This window comes from Aotus nancymaae, unplaced genomic scaffold, assembly GCF_030222135.1.
Source record: "Aotus nancymaae isolate 86718 unplaced genomic scaffold, 86718_ANA_hifiasm-v0.15.2.pri h1tg000003l, whole genome shotgun sequence".
Classification (NCBI taxonomy): domain Eukaryota; kingdom Metazoa; phylum Chordata; class Mammalia; order Primates; family Aotidae; genus Aotus; species Aotus nancymaae.
This window is the reverse complement of record NW_026988414.1, coordinates 75,324,620-75,342,065: the sequence shown is the minus strand read 5'-3', so window position 1 is coordinate 75,342,065 and position 17,446 is coordinate 75,324,620. Positions and strand designations below refer to the sequence as shown.

At 36.5% G+C, this 17,446-nt stretch overlaps 1 protein-coding gene across 8 annotated transcripts in view; it reads right to left on the bottom strand.

The window, feature by feature from the left end:
* Positions 1 to 17,446, bottom strand: part of SCAPER (S-phase cyclin A associated protein in the ER) — a 522,830-nt gene that overhangs the window by 362,705 nt on the left and 142,679 nt on the right. For all 8 annotated transcript variants that reach the window (XM_012457694.2, XM_064382920.1, XM_064382918.1 and 5 more), the window contains one exon: positions 10,530 to 10,670. In XM_012457694.2, the coding sequence (XP_012313117.2) occupies positions 10,530 to 10,670 (141 nt within the window). The remainder of the gene's footprint in view (positions 1 to 10,529; positions 10,671 to 17,446) is intronic.

Here is a 17,446-nt window from a genome sequence, read left to right as displayed (position 1 = left end):
AGTTTGCCACATTTATGGACTCTTTCTTTCCTCAAAGATTTCTCTGTAGCATGTGATGCTGTTTGATAGCATTTTACCCATAGTAGAGCTTCTTTCAAAATTGGAGTCAATGCTCTCAAAACCTGCTACTGCTTTATCAGTTGATTTTATGGAATATTCTAAATAATTTGTTATTTCAACAATGTTCACAGTATCTTCACCAGGAAGATTCCATCTCAAGAAACCACATTATTTGCTCATTCATAATTAGTAACTTGGATGTGAGGGCAATCTGGCTGCAACATCTGTTACCCCATTGATCCCAGGGTTAATTCAGCTGATCTGGTTGGCTAGGCGGGTGTACATATTGCTTAAAGTCTTCAAAATAAAAAGTAGTCACTTTTAAAATAAAAATATGGCCACTATTTTAAATACAAAATAATATTAAACAAATCTAGAGTAAAAGTCCCTGAAGATTTTTGGGCTGAGAGGCATTACGATAATGCCCTCCAGAAAGATTAATTTGGAGGGAGGAGAAACAAAAGGGAAGAATATCAACTGTCAATATTTAGGAGGGAGGTAAAAATACCCCGATGGTAGCTGCAACGGAAAACACATAGGTGCCTTCAGAGTTATAGTACTGCAGGTGAATGTATACATGGGACTCCAAAGAAAATGTCAGAAAAAATTATCTTCCTGATTACACAATACATAATCAAAAAGAGATTAAGAAGAACAATGAAATGAAGTAAATGAATACAAGTTTTTCAAATCTAGGTTCATAGGTGACTAGTCATTATCATCATCATCTGAAATATGGACTTCAGTATAAAGCACTTGGTTTGGAATGAAGGCAATGATGAGCTGATGAGTTCCACTGGACACAAGCACCAAACAACAGGAAATTGAGTCTAGAGCTCACTTGAAGGTAGAGCTAAAGATTCAGATTTAGAAATCACTGCAGAGAAGACAATTGAAGGAGTGGTAGTAAGTGTGATACTAAAAAAGAGTAAGTGAAGTGAAACTTGATTTTGCAGTTACATTTAACCAACAAAAGAAAGAAGGGAAGAGAGTAAAGGATTGGTTAGAGAGTAGAGGGAAAATCAAGATAGTGCAGAAGAAAGTATTCTAGAAAAAGGGGCCTGATGGTGTTCATATGAAGTGATTCAGAAAGTCATTTTAACTTAGTGAAAACAGAAATATTCTCAAAGGCAAATACAATAGCAGAAAGGGGAAAATGATATAAGGAATTAAAGAAGACATGGGTGATGAGGTAGTAGAAACAAGCTCAGACAATTATTTCTGAGAAATTTGGGTATTTTAAAAGTACAAAACCGGTAATCTGTATAACAGGAGTACAAAAGTAGGTAGTCTAGAAGAAGAAAGTAAAGGAGCAGGCACAAGAAAATAACTGATTGGGGGAAAAAAAAAAAAAAAGCAATTCCAAGAGCAACAAGAAAGACATAAATAGGACCCACAGCACAAGGAATAAGAAAAAGGTGTCTTTTCCTCAAAAAAAAAAAAAAAAGAAATAAACGGCAATTATTACTAGACATGTTGCAACTGAAAATGAGTCAATGAGACCATTGTTTTAGTCATGAAGTCCTTGTCTATGCCTACATCCTAAATGGTATTGCCTAGGTTTTCTTCTAGGGTTTTTATGATGTTAGGTCTTACGTTTAAATCTTTAATCCATCTGGAGTTGATTTTTGTATAAGATGTCAGGAAGGGGTCCAGTTTCTGCTTTCTGCACATGGCTAGCCAGTTTTCCCAACACCATTTATTAAACAGGGAATCCTTTCCTTATTGCTTGTTTTTGTCAGGTTTGTCAAAGATCAGATGGTTGTAGATGTGTAGTGTTACTTCCAAGGCCTCTGTTCTGTTCCATTGGTCTATATCTCTTGTTTTGGTACCAGTACCATGCTGTTTTGATTACTGTAGCCTTGTAGGATAGTTTGAAGTCAGGTAGCATGATGCCTCCAGCTTTGTTCTTTTTGCTTAGGATTGTCTTGGCTATGCGGGCACTTTTTTTAGTTCCATGTGAAGTTTAAGGTGGTTTTTCCCAGTTCGGTGAAGAAGGTCAATGGTAGCTTGATGGGGATAGCATTGAATCTATAAATTACTTTGGGCAGTATGGCCATTTTTATGATAGTGATTCTTCCTAACCATAAGCATGGAATGTTTTTTCCATCTGCTTGTGTCCTCTCTTATTTCCTTGAGCACTGGTTTGTAGTTCTCCTTGAAAGGTCCTCCATGTCCTTTGTTAGTTGTATTCCTAGGTATTTTATTCTTTTTGTAGCAATTGTGAATGGGAGTTCTCTCATAATTTGACTGTTTGTCTGTTATTGGTGTATAGGAATGTCTGAGATTTTTGCACACTGATTTTGTATCTGAGACTTTGCTGAAGTTGCTTATCAGCTTAAGGAGATTTTGGGCTGAGATGATGGGGTCTTTTAAATATATAATCATGTCGTCTGCAAATAGAGAAGACAATTTGATTTCCTCTTTTTCTAACTGAATACCCTTTATTTCTTTTTCTTGCCTGATTGCTCTGGCCAGAACTGCCAATACTATGCTGAATAGGAGTGGTGAGAGAGGGCACCCTTGTCTTGTGCCAGTTTTCAATAGGAATGCTTCCAGTTTTTGTCCATTCAGTATGATATTGGCTGTGGGTTTATCATAAATAGCTTTTATTATTTAGAGATACATTCCATTGATACCTAGTCTATTCAGAGTTTAGCATAAAGGGCTGTTGAATTCTGCTGAAGGCCTTCTCTGCATTTATTGAGATAATCATGTGGTTTTTGTCATGGATTATATTTATAGATTTGCATATGTTGAACCAGCCTTGCATCCCTGGGATGAAGGCAACCTGATTACAATGGATAAGCTTTTCGATGTGGTATTGGATTTGGTTTGCCAGTATTTTAATGAAGATTTTCCCATCAATGTTCATCATGGATATTGGTCTGAAATTTTCTTTTTTAGTTGTGTCTCTGCCAGGTTTTGGTATCAGGATAATGTTAGTATCATAAAATCATTCCATTATAAAGAAACATGCACATGTATGCTCACTGCAGCACTATTTGCAATAGCAAAGACTTGGAACCAACCCAAATGCCCATCAATGATAGACTGGATAAAGAAAATGTGGCACATACATACCATGGAATACTATGCAGCCATAAAAAAGGATGAGTTCATGTTCTTTGCAGGGACATGGATGAAGATGGAAACCATCATTCTCAGCAAACTGACACAAGAACAGAAAACCAAACACCGCATATTCTCACTCATAAGTGGGTGTTGAACAATGAGAACACTTGGACACAGGGAGAGGAACATCACACACTGGGACCTGTTAGCGGGTGGGAGAGCTAGGGGAGGGATAGCAGGGGGTGGGGAATTAGGGAGCAATAACATTAGGAGAAATACCTAATGCAGATGATGGGGGAATTGATGCAGCAAACCACCATGGCCTGTGTATACCTATGTAACAATCCTGCATGATCAGCACATGTACCCCAGAACTTAAAGTATAATAAAAAATAAAAATAAAATAAGCCAAAGAAAATGGAATACCTAGGAAAATACAGCTAACCAAGGAGGGGAAAGAACTCAACAAGAAGAATGACAAAACACTGCTGAAAAAAATCAGAGATGACACACAAACAGAAAGGCATCCCATGAGCATGGATTATAAGAATTAATATCATTTAAATGGCCATAAGCAATTTACAGATTCAATGCTATTCCTATCAAACTACGAATGGCATTCTTCACAAAATTAGAAAAAACTATTCTAAAATTCATATGGAACCAAAAAAAAGCCCCAATAGCCAAAGCAATCCTAAACAAAAGGAAAAAAGCTTGAAGCATCACACAACTTCAAACTATGCTACAAGGCTACAGTAACCAAGACAGCATGGCACTGGTACAAAACAGACACACAGGTCAATGGAACAGAACAGAAAACTCAGAAATAAAGCTGCAACCATTTGATCTTCGAAAAGGCCAACAAAAACAAGCAATAGGAAAAGGACTCCTTCAATAAATGGCACTAGGATAACTGGCTAACTCTATGCAGAACAACAAAACTAGACCCTTACCTTTAACTACATACAAAAATTGACTCAAGATGGCTTAAAGATTTAAATGTAAGGCCTCAAACTATAAAAATCCTAGAAGAAAACCTAGGAAATACCCTTCTTGCCATCTGCCTTGACAAGGCATTTTTGGCTATGTCTTCAAAAGTAATTGCAACAAAAACAAAAGTTGACAAGTGGGACCTAATTAAGCTAAAGATCTTCTGCACAGCCAAAGAAACTATCGACAGAGTAAACAGACAACCTACAGAATGAGAGAAAATATTTGCAAACAATGCATCTAACAAAAGTCTAATATCTAGGATCTATAAGAAACTTCAATCAACAAGCAAAAAAAAGACCCCATTTTTTAAAATGAGCAAAAGACATGAACTGACATTTCTCAAAAGACATAAAAGTTTCCAACTAACATGAAAAAATTCTCAGCATCACTAAGCATCAGAGAAACAACAGATGCTATTGGTTTTTGACTTTTTAAATACAAAATTTTTTTTTGTTTTTTTGTGTATGTTGGTTTTGATTCGTATTTAAAAAGTCAAAAAAACCATAGATGCTGGCAAGGCTACAGTGAAAAGGGAATGTTTATACACTGTTGGTGGGAATGTAAATTAGTTCAGTCATTGTGGAAAGCAGTGTGGCAATTTCTCAAAGAATTTTAAACACAACTACCATTCGACCCAGCAATTCCATTACTAGGGATATTCCCAACAGAAAACAGATCATTATACCAAAAAGACACATGCAGTTGTATGTTCATTGCTGTGCTATTTACAATAGCAAAGACATGGAATCAACCCAGGAGCCCATCAACAGACTGGATTTAAAAAAATGTGGTACATATACACCATGGAACACACTATGCAGCCAAAAAAAGAATGAAATTGTGTCCTTTGCAGCAACATGGATGGAACTCAAGGCCATAATCTTAAGTGAATTAATGCAGGAACAGTAAACCAAAAGACAATCGTCTCATTTATAAGTGGGAGCTAAACAATGAGCACACAGGGACATAATCACGGGGACAATGGATACCGCAGACTACTAGAGGTGGACAGGGAAGGGAGAGAGGATTAAAAACTACCTAGTGACCTGTAATCCCAGCAATTTCGGAGTCTGAGGCAGTGGATCCCCTGAGGTCAGGAGTTTGAGACCAGTCTGGCCAAAACAATGAAACCTCGCCCCTACTGAAATTTAAAAAATTAGCCGGGTGTGGTGGCATATGCCTGTAGTCCGAGCAACTCAGGAGGCTGAGGTGGGAGACACGATTGAACCCGGGAGGCAGCCCTGTCAGTGATCTGAGATCGCACCACCACACTACAGCCTGTGCAACAAAGCAAGACTCCGTCTCAAAAAAAAGAAAAAGAAAACCCTGCCTATTGAGTACTATGCTCATTACTTAGGTACAATATATCCATGTAACAAACCTGCAGCTATATCCCCTGTATCTAAAATAAAAGTTGGAATTTTAAGAAAAAGAATTAAAATAATTATAAAAGGTAGCTGATATTCTTGTGTAAAGATATCCAGGAGTTAACCGTCCATCTCTATGTAAATTATTTAAACTATGATAAATAATTAGGTTAATGTGCTTATAAGAGTCACTTTGGTTTAATAAAATCATAATGAAAGTGAGTATATTAAGCAATTAGACAAGTCAAAATGTACATAAGTCATATGATAAAATATCACAAAATAAGAACACTAAAGCAGTAAATACAGTGGCAAAATCAGAGCCTTGGGAACCAGAAAGATCTGGATTTGAATTCTGCCTCTATGATCATCAATAATATACCTTTAGACTGTCCCTCAAAAATAAAAAGATAAAAATAATAATAATAATACACAGATCAGAAGTTCCACTTCCAGCCATAAGTAACAGGATGAAATTTACCCTTGATACTTAAACAAATAACCAAATTGGACAAATATACAAAATATCTAAGATTCAATTAATATAATATACCAGATCAATAGAACAAGGACAAAAAATACAGTTTAACAGCAATAGATTGAGAAAAAGCATTTGACAAATCCAATATCCCCTAATAATAAAAACGCTCAACAAACAATGAATAAAAATGAACTTCCTTGACCTGATAAAGGACATATAGTTGTCCCTCAGTACCCATGGGGGATTGATTCCAGGATCCACCACGGATATCAAAGTCCACAGATGATGAAGTCCCTTACAGTTGACCCTCTGCATTCACGGATTCGAACACCTGCTGATCGATCTGCAGGTGGTTGAATCTGCAAATGCAGAACCCACAGATGCCAAGGATCGACTGTACATGAAAACTCTATGTTTAACATCATACTTGATGAGAGATTAAATATATCTAGGAAGATCAAGAATAACATACGGAGGTGCACTCTCACCACTTCTATTCAACAACATACTATAGGTTCTAGCCAGAGCAATTAAACAAGGGAAAGAAATCAAAGACATCCAACTGGAAAGCAAAAGCAAAACAAACTATATTTGCAGATTATGTGACCTTGTTTATGAGAAATCCTAGAGAATTCACTAAAAAGCTATTAAAACTAATGAAGGAGTTCAAACAAGACTACAAGACATAAGATCAATATATAAAAATTGATTGTATGTCTGTACACTACCAATAAATAATCAAAAATGAAGTTAAGGTAACAATAGCATTTATAATCACATCCAAAAGAATATATAGGAATAAATCTAAACAAAGCAGTGAAATACTTGTATAATGAAAACACAACAATGCTGAAAGAAATTAAACAAGACAAATAAATAGAAGGAAAGTCCACATTCATAAACTGGAAGACTAATATTGTTAAGATGGTAATACTAATCAAAGGGATATAAAGATATGTAATCCATAACAAAATGCCAATGGGCTTTTTTGCAGATATGAAAAACCAAACCTCAATTCTCACGGAATTGCAGGGTACACTATGTTGCTACATCATGTTTGGTGGGGACAGGGATAACGAAGTTGGAGGACTCACTGCTCCCATTTCAAAGACTACTAAAAAGCACAGTAATCAAAACAGTGCAACACTGGCATAAGGATAGACATATAGACTGCTATGGTTTAGCTGTCTGTCCTCTCAAAGCACACGTTGAAATATGTGATCTGGCCGGGCGCGGTGGCTCACGCCTATAATCCCAGCCTTTGGGAGGCTGAGGCGGGTGGCTCATGAGGTCAAGAGATCGAGACTATCCTGGACAACATGGTGAAACCTCGTCTCCACTAAAAATACAAAAATTTGCTGGGCATGGTGGCACACACCTGTAGTCCCAGCTACTCGGGAGGCTGAGGCAGGAGAACTGCTTGAACCCAAGAGGCAGAGGTTGCAGTGAGCCAGCCTGGAGACAGAGCGAGACTTCGTCTCAAGGAAAAAAAAAAAAGAAATATGTGATCAATATGTGAAACAATTGCCAATGTTAGAGGTAGAGGCCTAACGGGAGGTGTTTGGATCATGGGAACAGATCTCTCATGAATAGATTAATGCCCTCAGGGGAGAGGGGTGAGTTCTGCTATATTAGCTCCTACAAAAAGTTCCCTCAAAAGCTGGTTGTTTACAGAAGTCGGGCACCTCCCTCCTCTCTTACTGCCTCTTCTTTCACCATGTGATCTGTACATCCTGGCTCCTTCACCTTCTGCCATCAGTGGAGTCAGCCTAAGGCCCTCACCAGAAGTAGATGATGTTGCCATGCTCTTTGTACAGCCTACAGAATTGTGAGCTAAATAAACCTCTTTTCTTTAAAATTACCCAGCCTCAAGTATTCCTTTATAGCAACACAAATGGGCTGAGACAGACCAATGGGAGGGTTTGTCTCTTCAACAAACGGTGCTGGGAAATATGGATATTCTTATGCAACCTCTACCTCAGATCATACACAAAAATTAACTCAAAATGTCTTTATGACTTAAATATAAACATCTAAAACCACAAAACCTCAGAAGAAAATAAAGAGGTAAATCTTCATGATCTTGGATTTGACAATTATTTCTTAGCACCAAAAACAAAGCAATGGTAAAAGACTGAGAACTTTTACTCTCATATCAGGAACAAGATAAAGAATATCTGCTTTCACCACTTCTATTTAAGGTAGCACTAAAAGTTCAAGCCAGAAAAATTAGGCAAGTAAAAGAAATAGTGTCCAAATTTAGAAAGTAGTAAGATTATCTTTGTTCACAGATTATATGAACCTATATGTAGAAAACACAGATTCCACCAGAACATTGTTAGAACTAATAAAACTTCAGCAAAGTAGCAGGATACAAGTCAACATACAAAAATCAATTGCATTTCTATACACTAACAAGGAACAATCTGAAAAAGAGATTATGAAAATAATTCCATTAACAACAGCATCAAAATAATAAAATACTTAGTAATTAGCCAAGGAGGCAAAAGACTTGTACAATAAAAACTACAAAACATTGTTGAAAATTTAAAGATGAGACAAATAAATGAAAAATTATCCCGTGATCATGAACGAGAACACTTAATATTGTTAAGATATCAGCAATACACCAAGTGATCTACAGATTCAATGCAACCTCTATCAAAATCTCAATGATGACTGCAGAAACAGAAAAGTCCACCCTAAAATTCATTCGGAATCTCAAGGGACCCCAAATAACCAAAACAATCTTGAAAAGAACAACAAAATTGGGTAACTCACACTTCGTGATTTCAAAACTTAGAACAATAATCAAAACAGTATAGTACTAGCACTAAAACAGACATAGATCTGTGAAAGAGAACAGAGGGCTAAGAAACAGACCCTCGGATATGGTCAAATGATTTTTGACAAGGGTACCAAGACAATTTAATGAACAAAGAACAGTCTTTTCAACAAATGGTAATGGGAAAACTCGACAGCCACATGCAAAAGAATGAAGCTAAACTTTTACCTAACACCATATAATGAAATTAACTCAAAATGGGTCAATTACCTAAATGTAAGATCTAAAGCTATAAAACTCTTAGAAGAAAACACAGGATAAAAGTGTCATGACACTGGATTTTGCAATGACTTATTGGATATGACTCCAAAGTCACGGTCAGCAAAAGAAAAAAACAGACACACTGGACTTTGTGAAAATTAAAACATTTTGCATGTCAAAAGACACTACTGCCAAAGTAAAAATGCAACCCACAGAATGGGAGAAAACATTTGCAAATCATATATTTGATTGAAAAACAAATTGATATCAAGAATACATACAGAACTCCTAAAACTCAGCAACAACAATAAAAAACAAACAGCTCAATTCAAAAATGGGCAAAGGACTTGAAAAGACATTTCTCCAAAGAAGATAAACAAACGGCCAATAAGCACATGAAAAGATGCTCAACATCACTAATCACTAGAGAAATGCAAATCAAAACTACAACGAGATACCACGTAACACACACTACAATGACCACTATCACAAAAACAAAATGATGAGAGTTAGGATATAGAATAACTGGAACCCTTGTGCACTACTGGTGGGAATGTATAATGGTACACTACTACTATTAAAACCACTGAACCGTATACTTAACAATGATTCAGATGACAAATTTTATATGTTTTTCCCATAATAAAAAAAAGTTGGAAAAAAAATGAGACTCTATACACATTTTTTTTTTAAATGACTGAAATTAAAATGGGTAACTGTGTCAAGTACTGGTCAGAATATGGCATAACTGGAACTCTCATTCATGGCTGGTAGGAATGTAAAATATGCAACCAATATGAAAAACCGTGTGTAAAGATTAAACATGAATCTATTTTCAGATGCTACACCAATCCAATCCTAGGTTTTCATAAAATAAAAATGAAAGTATGCATCTGCACAAAGATATATACATGTATTGCCACAGCAGCTCTACTTGTAATAGACAAAAATTGGAAAGAAAACATGTCTATCAACAAGTGACTGGGTTAACAAATTATGGTATTTTCATATGGAAGGAATAAAAAGCAAGGAACTATTGACACACACAACAGGATGGAAGAAGTTCAAAGTTAACTATTATGAGGGAAAGCCAGAGGAAGGAGTAGATACTATGATTCCATGCACAAAAAAGTTCCAGAAAATGCAAACATCTATACTGATAGAAAGCAGCTGAATGAAGGAATTAATTACAAAGAGAATTGTGTATTATGTTCATGGTACTGATAGTTTCAGGGACATATGAATGTCAAAACTCATCAAACAGAATACTTTACATATGTGCTTCTTATCAATTATACCTTTATAGAGTTGTAAAAATAATAGATGGCTCATAAAATTATCAAAGGGATAAAATATTACACCTAGTAAGTTTTAAATGAACCTGTAAAATGCTGTTATTCTAGAACAGAATAAACATTTGAAAAACATTATCTTCTATCACTATTATATAACAATCGAAAAAAGTCCTCAGGTAATGAAGTCAACATTTAAACCTCCTATGATATACCTTAGCTTCTTCTTCTTGTGCTTTTTTCACAATTGCTTGTAATTGCACTTCTCGCTTAAATTCAGCATGAAGTAATTTTTCTTCCATCATCCGGCGTCGCTGATCTAGTAATTCTTCCTTCCACTTCCGGACATCCTTCTCCTACATATAGTGAATTATCACATCATTAATTTCAATATACACAATCATTTAAAAGAAGTACAAATAAGTAAATGGCTTATAAAGCCTGGGAAAATGTGCAGGAGCATACCTAACAATTAAGGACACAGACTATGAAGCTAAACAACCTGAATTCATAATCTACACTGGCCACTTACTAGCTGCATAATTTAGACAACTTTTGTAGCCTATGTCTCAGTCTCCTTGTCTGAATAATAATAGTATCTAATTCACAGGGTTATTTGAAGATTGAGTTAACGTATGGAAAACTCTCAGAACAGAGGCTTACACATGCCTCTACAGAAATATTTGCTATTATTCTTGCACTGTTACAATGAGTATGTTTAAAATGAATATAGTGTATATTGCTTATCCTTATAAGCTTTAACATCTCTATGATGTAACCCGCATTCAAGAAAAATAAGTAATTTCACCCCAGAAACTAAAAAATGACATCTAACAAATCACATTATTTGCATAAGAAACATTCTCTAAAGGATTAGAGTGGGTTTCACCTACAAAATAAAGATAGATATAATAATTGTTATTTAATGTTGTTTTAAGAAATTAACTCCTTAGCCGGGCGCAGTGGCTCACGCCTGTAATCCCAGCACTTTGGGAGGCCGAGGCGGGTGGATCACGAGGTCAAGAGATCGAGACCATCCTGGTCAACATGGTGAAACCCCGTCTCTACTAAAAATACAAAAAATTAGCTGGGCACGGTGGCGCGTGCCTGTAATCCCAGCTACTCAGGAGGCTGAGGCAGGAGAATTGCCTGAACCCAGGAGGCAGTGGTTGCGGTGAGCCGAGATCGTGCCATTGCACTCCAGCCAGGGTAACAAGAGCGAAACTCCTCTCAAAAAAAAAAAAAAAAGGAAATTAACTCCTTAAAATTTTAATTCCTTGAAACAACCTCAAATAGAATAAACAAAAGGTTGCTGTGCTCCAGGAAATAAGATTCACCAATGAAATAAGATTTCATCAATGAAAATAAATTACAGAAAATCAGAAATTGGATCAATATGAGTGGGAAAAACTAACATTTTAATTGAATTTTTTCTCTAAATAATGTGTTGAACCATCCAAAAAAGTATGATACAAAAATAGCACTATACTAAGAGCCAGATGACATGTCCTTAAAGCCTTAGCTCTGCAAATTATTGGTTGTGTAACATTGGAAACAACACTTAGCCTCTGCTAGATTTTTTTTATCACTATAAAATGAGGGTTGATACCTGCCCTGTGTACATCACATTTATTGTGGTGATCAGATGACATCACTCATGTGAAACAGTGTTGAAAACAATAATCCATCATACAAATGGAAGATGAAATTTGCCATTAAAATTAATTAAAGGGATACCTACACTGATGAGAAAATAACCAGAAAACATCTGAACTCTTGTATACTTTCATTAATCTATGATTTTCTTGCATGAATACTCAGTGATCATATTTAGATATAAGAAAATATGCTGTAATTTTGCTGTTATTAAGAAGCACAGTAAGAGAATTGTTATGTGTTAGAGCACTTCTCTTAAGCTAAAATTAAAACAAAACACTGACTCCTGTAGAACCCCACAAGACACTGCTTTTCATATCTAATTTCTTCATCTACATGACAAATTCTTGAGTCAAGTAAAAAGAAAAAAAAAAAATCACAAAATTTTCTTACAGTCCTAGTCAACTTTACTGCAGTACAAGAGAATCCTGCGTTACCTAATGCATTTACATAAATATTCAGGTTATATGGTCCAACTATTTCTCCCAAATTTAAACTACACACTAAAAGTAATCCAAATAATATGCTCAACCTATGCGTATTTACACTCCTTTCTAGTAACAGAAGGTAACGAAATAGGCTTTAATCCATTTTGAGTTGATTTTTGTATATGGTGTAAGATAAGCATCCAATTTCATTCTTTTGTATGTGGATATCCAGTATTCCGAATACCCTTTGTTGAAAAAATTATGCTTTCCCCATTGTATGTTCTCAGCACCCTTGTCAAAGACCACTTTCCCATAATTGCATGGGTTTATTTCTGGGTTTTCCATTAAGTTCCATTGGTCTGTGTGCATGCTTGTATGCCAGTGCCAAATTGTTTTGATTACTACACTTTTAGAATAACATTTGTAGAAAGTGTTATGACTATAGCCTTTGTTCTTGCTCAAAATTACTTTCGATCTTTGGGGTCTTTTGGAGTTCCATATGAATTTTAGGACTGTTTTCTATTTCTCTAAAACAAAATGGTTGGGATTTTGATAGAGATTGCACCGAAACTGTAGATCACTTAGGGCTATATGTACATTGTAATAACATTAATTCTTCTAATACATGAACACAAATATCTATTTACTTGCTGTTTTAAATTTTCTTTCATAAGTTTATAATTTTCACTATATAAGTATTTTACCTCTCTGCTTAAGATAATTCCTAAATATTTTATTCCTTTGGTTGCTAATAAAAAGAAAACTGTTTCCTTACTTTCACTTTCACACAGTTCATAGTGTATGGAAACCTGATTTCTAAGCTGTTGATTCTGTATCTTGAAACGTTACTGAATTCATATACTATTTCTCAAAGTTTTGTGGAATCTTTAAGATTTTCTATGTTTATGATGTTATGTACAAATAGATAATCTTAATTCTTTCCCTTCCCATATAATGCATTCATTTCTTCTTCTTGCCTGACTGCTTTTCCATGTATTTCCAGCACCATGTGGGAGAGAAATGTTAGTAAAAGTAGGCATACTTGCCTTTTACTAGATCATAGAGAAAAAGCTTTCAGTTTTTCCCAATTACGATGTTAACTATGGGTTGTTTATATACGGGCTGTCTTAATCTGTTTTGTGCTGCTATAACAGAATATCAGAAACTAGGTAATGTATAAAGAAAAGAAATTTATTTATCATATAATCATTCTGGAGACAGGAAGTCCAGTATCAAGGTGCTGGCATCTGATAAGGGCCTTCTTACTAAATCAACCCTGGAGGAAAGCAAGAGAGCAAGAGAGGGCAAAGGGGAGCAGGGGCACTAAAAGGAGCTGAATCCAACCTTTTATAAGGCAACCACTCCCGAAATCAGGACCCACTTCCACAACAAGGTATCAATCCATTCCTAAGAGCAGAGCCAACATAACCTAATCCCCTCTTAACAGACCACCTCTTAATATTGTTACAATAGCAATTAAACTTCTATATGTGTTTTGGAGGGGACAAACATTAAAACAACAGCATCTTCCTTTATTGTGTTGAGAAAAGTTCCTTCTATACCTATTAAGGGTTTTTTTCATGAAAGAACGTTGAACTTTGTCAAGAGTTTATCCTACATCTATTGAGACACTCATACATTTTTTGCCTTTACTTGTATTAATGTAGCATATTGCATTTATAGATTTTAGTATATTTCACCATACTTACATTACATTCCAGAGATAAATCCCACTCAATCATGGTATGATTGTTAATGTACTCTTGAATTTGGTTTGCTAGTATTTTAAAGAGGATTTTCACATCTATATCCGTCTGGAATATTGGCCTGTAGTTCTCCCCTTTCTTGGGTTATCTCTGTCTAGATTTGGAATCAGAGTGATGCTGGCCTTATAATACAAGTTTGGGGTCATAAGAGACAGGAAAAACTAAACTGTTTTTCCTACTCTCACCTACAATACAGTAACAATTCTGTTCACCAAGATTTTTAGGGGGGTTTTTCTCACACTGACCACTTCTCTGACACCAGCTAGCTGTCTTATAATTCAATCTAATTCTGACATTTTCTACCTGTTCCCACAGACTAAGGGCTCTCTCCCACAAGACTGCCCCCACAACTTCAGACGCTAATCACAAGTCCCAAGTTCTGACCCATACTTCTGACAAACCAGCTATAAATCTGGCGCTCTCACAACTGTCTCCTCAAGTTTGATTAATTTGGTAGAGTGGTTCACATAACTCAAGGAAAAACTTTACTTATTATTGACAATTTATTACAAAGGAACTCTTAAATGATACAGATAAACAGCCAGATGGAAAAGATGCCTAGGGCAAAGTGTGAAGAAAGAACATGAAACTTCCATGCCCTCTCCAAGTGTGCCACCTTCCAGGCACTTCCACATGTTTAACAACCCAGAAGCTCCCCAAACTCTGTTCTTGGGGTATTTAACGGATACTTCATTACAGAGGCATGATTTATTAAATCACTGGCTTTAGCCATCATCTGAACCAAGAGGTCAAAGTTCTGGTAACCAGCACCAATTCTGAGGCTATCAGGGACACCACCAAGAGTAGCCTCATTACAACAAAAGATGCCCCTATCACTCAGCAAAGCCCAAGGTATTTAGAAACTCTGTTTCAGATGTACTGTTTTCTTACCACCCAGGAAATTACAAAGATCATAGAAGTTATCTGTGGGAATCAGGCTCAGAGAACAAATATTGAACAAAAAAATTCTCCTGCTGCTTCTATCTACCAGAGTTTTAGGAGCTCTATGTCAGGAACCAGAGGCAGAGACCAGTAGAATATTTCGTATTTCATATAAATGTTCCCTCTTCTTTAATTTTTCAGAAGAGTTCAAGAAAAGTTGGTACTACTTCTCCTTAAATGTTTCATAGAATTCATCAGTGAAGCCATTTGGTCCGGGCCTTTTTTTTGTCGGTTTCTAATTACTGATTCAATCTCTTTATTTGTTATTGGTCTACTTAGGCTTTTTATTTCTTCTTGATTCAGTCATAGTGGGTCATATATTTCTAAGAATTTATCCACTTCTAAGGTTATCCAATTTAGCAACATATAATTATTTGTAATAGTTCTTTATGATCCTTTTTATTTGTGTTATCCATTATAACGACTCTACTTCATTTCTAATGTATTTACGTTTTTTCTTAGACTAAGAGTTCGTTGATATTTTTTATCTTCCCAAAAAAAAACTGTTTTGTTGATTTTTTTCTTATCATTTTTCTCTTTCGCATTTCAATTATTTCTGCTCTAATCATCATTTCTTTCCATATAGTAATTTTGGGGTTAGTTTGTTTCTTCTTTTTCTAGTTCTGTGAGTTAGAAAACTAGGTTGTTTGAGATCTTTCTTCTCTTCTAATGCAGGTATCTATTACTATAAACTTCCCTCAGAGTCTTGCTTTTGCCACATCCCACAAATTTTAGTGAGTTATATTTGTTTTCATTTGTTAAGGTATTACTTAAATTTCCCTTTATTTCCTCTTTTACCAAATAGTTGTTCAACCATATAATGTTTAGTTTTCACATTTTTGCTAATTTTCCTATTTTCTGTTATTGATTTCTAGGTTCATTCCACTGTGGTCTAAAAGATATTGGTATGATTTCCATCTTCTTAAATTTCTGAAGACTTGTGTTGTGACCTTACACGTGATCTGTTCTGGAGAATGTTGCATGTGCACTTGAGAAGAATGAGTATTCTGCTGATTTGGGGGTAGAAAATCTTATATATATTTCTTAGGCACATTTAGTGTACAGTGTTGTAAGTCAGCTATTTCCTTATTGATTTCCTTTTTCTTTTTTTTTTTTAATTGTGATCTCTTGGAGGAGAAGAGGCATTCTGGTTTCGGAGTTTTCAGCCTTTTTGTGCTGGTTTCTTCCCATCTTCGTGGATTTATCTACCTTGGGTCTTTGAAGCTGATGACCTTTGGATGGGGTCTCTGAGTAGATGTCCTCTCTGTTGACGTTGAAACTATATCTTTCTGTTTGTTAGTTTTCCTTCTAACAGTCAGGCCCCTGCTGCAGGTCTGCTGGAGTTTCCTGGAGGTCCACTCCAGATACTACTTGCCTGGGAAGCATCAGGGGGCAGGGACGGGGGGCTGCAGAAAAGCAAAGATTGCTGCCTCTTCCTTCCTCTGGTAGCTTCGTCCCAGAAGGGTACCCACCAGATGCCAGCCAGAGCTCTCCTGTATGAGGAGTCTGTCGGCCCCTGCTGGGAGGTGCCTTCCAGTCAGGATACACGGGGGCCAGGGAGCTACTTGAGGAGGCAGTCTGTCCCTTATCAGATCTTGAGTGCTGTGCTAGGAGATCTGTTGCTCCCTTCAGAGCTGCCAGGCAGGGACATTTAAGTGTGCCGAAGCTGTGCCCACAACCCTTTTCCCAGGTGCTCTGTCCCAGGAAGGTGGAGGCTTTATTTATAAGTTTCTTGATAATCCCCTTTTCGTTTTTTGTGTTGTTTTCCTGATTTTGTTACATTACTTATCTGTGTTCTCTTACAGTTCACTGACCATCAACAGTTATTCCTGGATCTTCATTTGTTTGGGTTGCTTGCTGGATATTTATTGTGTTCCCTTGGTGGTGTCAAGTTTTCCTGATTTTTCATGTTCCTTATATCCTTGCATTGCTGTCTATGCACTTAAAGAAGCAGTCATCTTCTCCGCTCTTTATGAATTGGCTTCAGAAAGGATAGTCAATTGCTCAGATGGGAGCACTGACTTGGGGGAAATGAAGGAGCATACAGTTGCACTAAGCCTACTGGCACACAGAGTGCCAAAGTGTGGGGAAGTACAACAACTCTTGGTGTGTGTGTATGCACTGGTGTGGCAGCTACAGGGTATAAGCAGTGGCTGCAAGCAGCACCTCTGTGTTAAGAAGTGAGCACCCCTGGTTGGCTGGGAGCCAAGGCAGATGATGGCAGAGGGCAGGTGGAGTTTGGTTGCAGGCATACATGTGGCAATGGGGGCCATGGCCAGCTGTGGCCATGTGTGTGCATGGCTATTTGGCCAGCTGCATATGGACATGCACTGACAACTG